At 41.8% G+C, this 3,331-nt stretch overlaps 1 protein-coding gene across 1 annotated transcript; it reads left to right on the forward strand.

Annotated features, from left to right (window-relative positions):
• Nucleotides 1-1,310: 1,310 nt before the first annotated feature.
• cskmt (citrate synthase lysine methyltransferase) lies at nucleotides 1,311-2,906 on the forward strand. The gene is made up of 2 exons (XM_041779874.1): nucleotides 1,311-1,407; nucleotides 2,100-2,906. The coding sequence occupies exons 1-2, from the start codon at nucleotides 1,329-1,331 to the stop codon at nucleotides 2,774-2,776; spliced, it is 756 nt and encodes a 251-aa protein (XP_041635808.1). The 5' UTR covers nucleotides 1,311-1,328; the 3' UTR covers nucleotides 2,777-2,906.
• Nucleotides 2,907-3,331: the final 425 nt, after the last annotated feature.

The following is a 3,331-nucleotide window of genomic DNA, read 5'->3' on the forward strand; positions in this document are numbered from 1 at the left end:
TGAACTGTTTCTGTGTCTGTGGCTTTAAATGATACTGAGCTGTCTGACTCCGCCTCTCCAAGGAAATGGATGTGGCTGAATGGATGAAGATCTGTTGCTAAGAGGAGGATCAGGAGGAGAGGGCGGAACTGTCTTCTGAGTGGGGTGGGCCAACTGAACCTGGGGGAGGGGCTAACTCCCCACATGACGTCATGAGGGGAAAATCTGAGAACGGCTTGTTTCAGCACACATTTTATGAAATGTGGAGGAAAAAGAGGGGGTAGGGATTGATTTTTTCTGATTCTTGGGATGATTGTGGACAGGCCAGGGGCACGTATTTTTGTTACAAAACCTGAAAAAGTGTATTTTGCATGTGACCTTTCAAATGTGGCGAAAAAGGGTAATAGGAGGCAGCAAACGTGGTAAAAATGGGTCAAATAGTGGCGAAATGAGTCAAAAGAGGGCAAAAATTGCTTGATAGTGGCAAAAAATTGGTTAAATCTGGCAGAAAAGGGCAGAAAACAAGGGGCAAATAGTGGCAAAATAGGACTAAAAGAGGCAAGAATGGGTGATATTTGATCAAATTTGAAATGGCAAAAAGGGGTTAAACAATGAAAAACGGTCAGAGTAGGTTAAAATAGTGGCAAAATGGGTGATTAGTGGCAGAAATGGGTAGGAAACTGGTGAAAATGGCACAATTAGAGGCAGAAATGGGTTGAACATGACAAGAAAAGGTTTATAAGAAATAAAAATGGGTAAAATTTAGAGGAAATAAATGCAAAAAAAAAGTAAAAATGTAAGGAGAAATGGTGTACATGGCACAAATAGTGAGAAAAGGGTTTTAAAGTGGAAGGAAAAATGTAACAAATACAGAGAAAAAAATAGTCAAAGGGTGACAAGAATTGGTCAAAAGAGGAACAATGTTTGAAAAAATGTTTTAGTGGCAAAAAGGACGACAAGATGCCGAAAGTGCAAAAGATGGCCAGAAAAAGTGGTGAAAGGCAGTTAAAAAGTGGTGAGAGGAGGTTTAAAGTCAGCACAGATAAATATTTTCAACAATAACTATTAAAAGTTTGGCATTCTGTTCAGATCTAAACGAGGTAACTGTTAGAGAGGATGACAAAACCAATGTTACTGATCCAACATTTATATTGATATCAATAAATCACAACTGATGAGGGATTATTACTGAACATTTGAGTTTCTACTTCTATCAAATCAAAGATCGTCAAGGACAACAAACGTCATCTGCTTGCCGTTTTCGTGTCCGCACGCTTCCTTGGGAGTTTAAAAAAACTGGCAGAGTGAGAGCTCTTACTTTGGCGCATCAATAAACGAGCTTGAGAAAAATGTCTCCGCTGTCAAAGTCGCTGAGGTTATCTCAGCGTGTTGTTGCTACATGTGTACGACAACACTCTTCTCTGACAAGTACGTTCAAACTTACATTTATCATCTTGTTTTACAGAGATATTTTGACTAGTTTGTGCCGTTGTTGTGACTCACAGTAACACATGGCAGGGCTACTGCCGTGAAGTAGCTCAGCTAGCTCCACTGGGTTGACCGTTGCTCCCATGCTCGTTGTTCACTGCGCAGCTTAGATAGCTGGGCTGACTTAGTGAAAACTTAATTTAGTAAACTAGAACGTAAGTTGCAGACAGGTTTGACTTACTAACTGTAGTTATAAACGCCAGGATGTCTGCCTTTAATTAAAGAGTTATTCTTAAACTACAGCTTCACTGTAAGACGTGTTTATGGTGTTTTTAATGTAAATTTACTCATACTGAAATCATGTCTACTTAGGAGCAAATGTACTCTGTACATAAGAATGCACTTAGCTAAATGAAAAACTGTTCTGTGGTCAGATGCATCAAAGTTTTGAAAAGGACAACATAACTGCAAAAACTTGAGCAACTGGTCTCCTCACTTTGCAGAGACTGTTGTTAAAAGAGGGGATGCTACATTATGGTAAACATGGTAAATTGTATGAGATCTGAAAATCATTGCATTTTAATTTTATTTAAACTTTAAAAATGTGTTACTGCTCACGTTTACTTACTAGTGCCTTGTATGAAATAATACCGTTGTTGTTGTATAACTATAATGTCTGTTTTTCTGCACAGATGACTTGATTGAAAACATGGATAAGAAAGCAACCTGGGACCGCTTCTACACCGAGAACAGCAGCAAGGCGACCTCCTTCAAAAACTTTGAGTGGTTCTTTGGTTTTGACGCCGTCAAAGACTTCATCATGCCTCTCCTGCTGAACAAGTCCGACCCACATGCTCTCCTCCAGGTCCTGGATATGGGCTGTGGCACCTCTGCTCTCGGGCCTTGTATTTACAAACACTCTCCTGTCCCAGTGCAGGTCACTTGTGCTGACATTTCCCCCATAGCTGTACGACTCATGCAGGAACACGTCCGATCCAAAGCAATTGAGCCTCACAACCTGTCCTCTCAGCTTGAGTTTATAGAGCTGGACTGCACACAGCTCCACAAACACTTTGGCTCTGGCAGTGTGGACCTTATAGTGGACAAGGGCACCACAGACGCCCTGTTGAGGTCTAAAGAAGGGAAAGGAAAGGCGGGTTTGGTGCTGAAGGAGTGTTTAAAGGTGCTGCGGGGCTCGGGGTCACTGCTCCAGTTCTCTGATGAGGACCCTGATGCCCGGCTGCTGTGGCTGGAGGCTGCAGCGCTGGAGCAGGGGGTGAAGGCAGCAGAAGTTGGGGTGCAGGAGGTGGGGGAGTTAAGGGGAGTGTGCTACTACTGCTACCAAGTGACACCTCACCATGCTGTATAGCAGGGACGTTCTGCCTCTTGATTGTTATAATATCAGATTAATAAAACATTCAGCAGAACTGCAGAAAAATCTCTGATGATATTATTTACTTAATTATTTTTTGAAATACAACCCCAATTCCAAAAAAGTTGGGGCGCTGTTTATAGAACATAAACCACATCAGATGTTGAAGCTGAGACATTTGACCATTTCATGAAAATATTAGCTCATTATGAATTTGATGGCAGCAACATATCTCAAAAAAGTAGGGACAGGGCCGTGTTCACCATTGTGTAGCATCCCCTCTTCTTTTAACAATTGTCTGTAAAAGTCTGGGAATTGAGTAGACCTGTTTCTGGGAGAGGAATGTTGTCCCATGCTTGTCTGATGTAGGATTCTACCTGCTCAACAGTCTTGGGTCTTCTTTGCTGGATTTTCCTTTTGTAATGCACCACATGTTTTCTATTGGTAAAAGGTTTGGACTGCAGACAGGCCAGTTCAGCACCTGGACTCTTCTACTGTGAAGCCATGCTGTTGTGATGGATGTGGTATGTAGTTTAGCATCGTCTTACTGAA

Source organism: Cheilinus undulatus, linkage group 22, assembly GCF_018320785.1.
Source record: "Cheilinus undulatus linkage group 22, ASM1832078v1, whole genome shotgun sequence".
Taxonomy (NCBI): domain Eukaryota; kingdom Metazoa; phylum Chordata; class Actinopteri; order Labriformes; family Labridae; genus Cheilinus; species Cheilinus undulatus.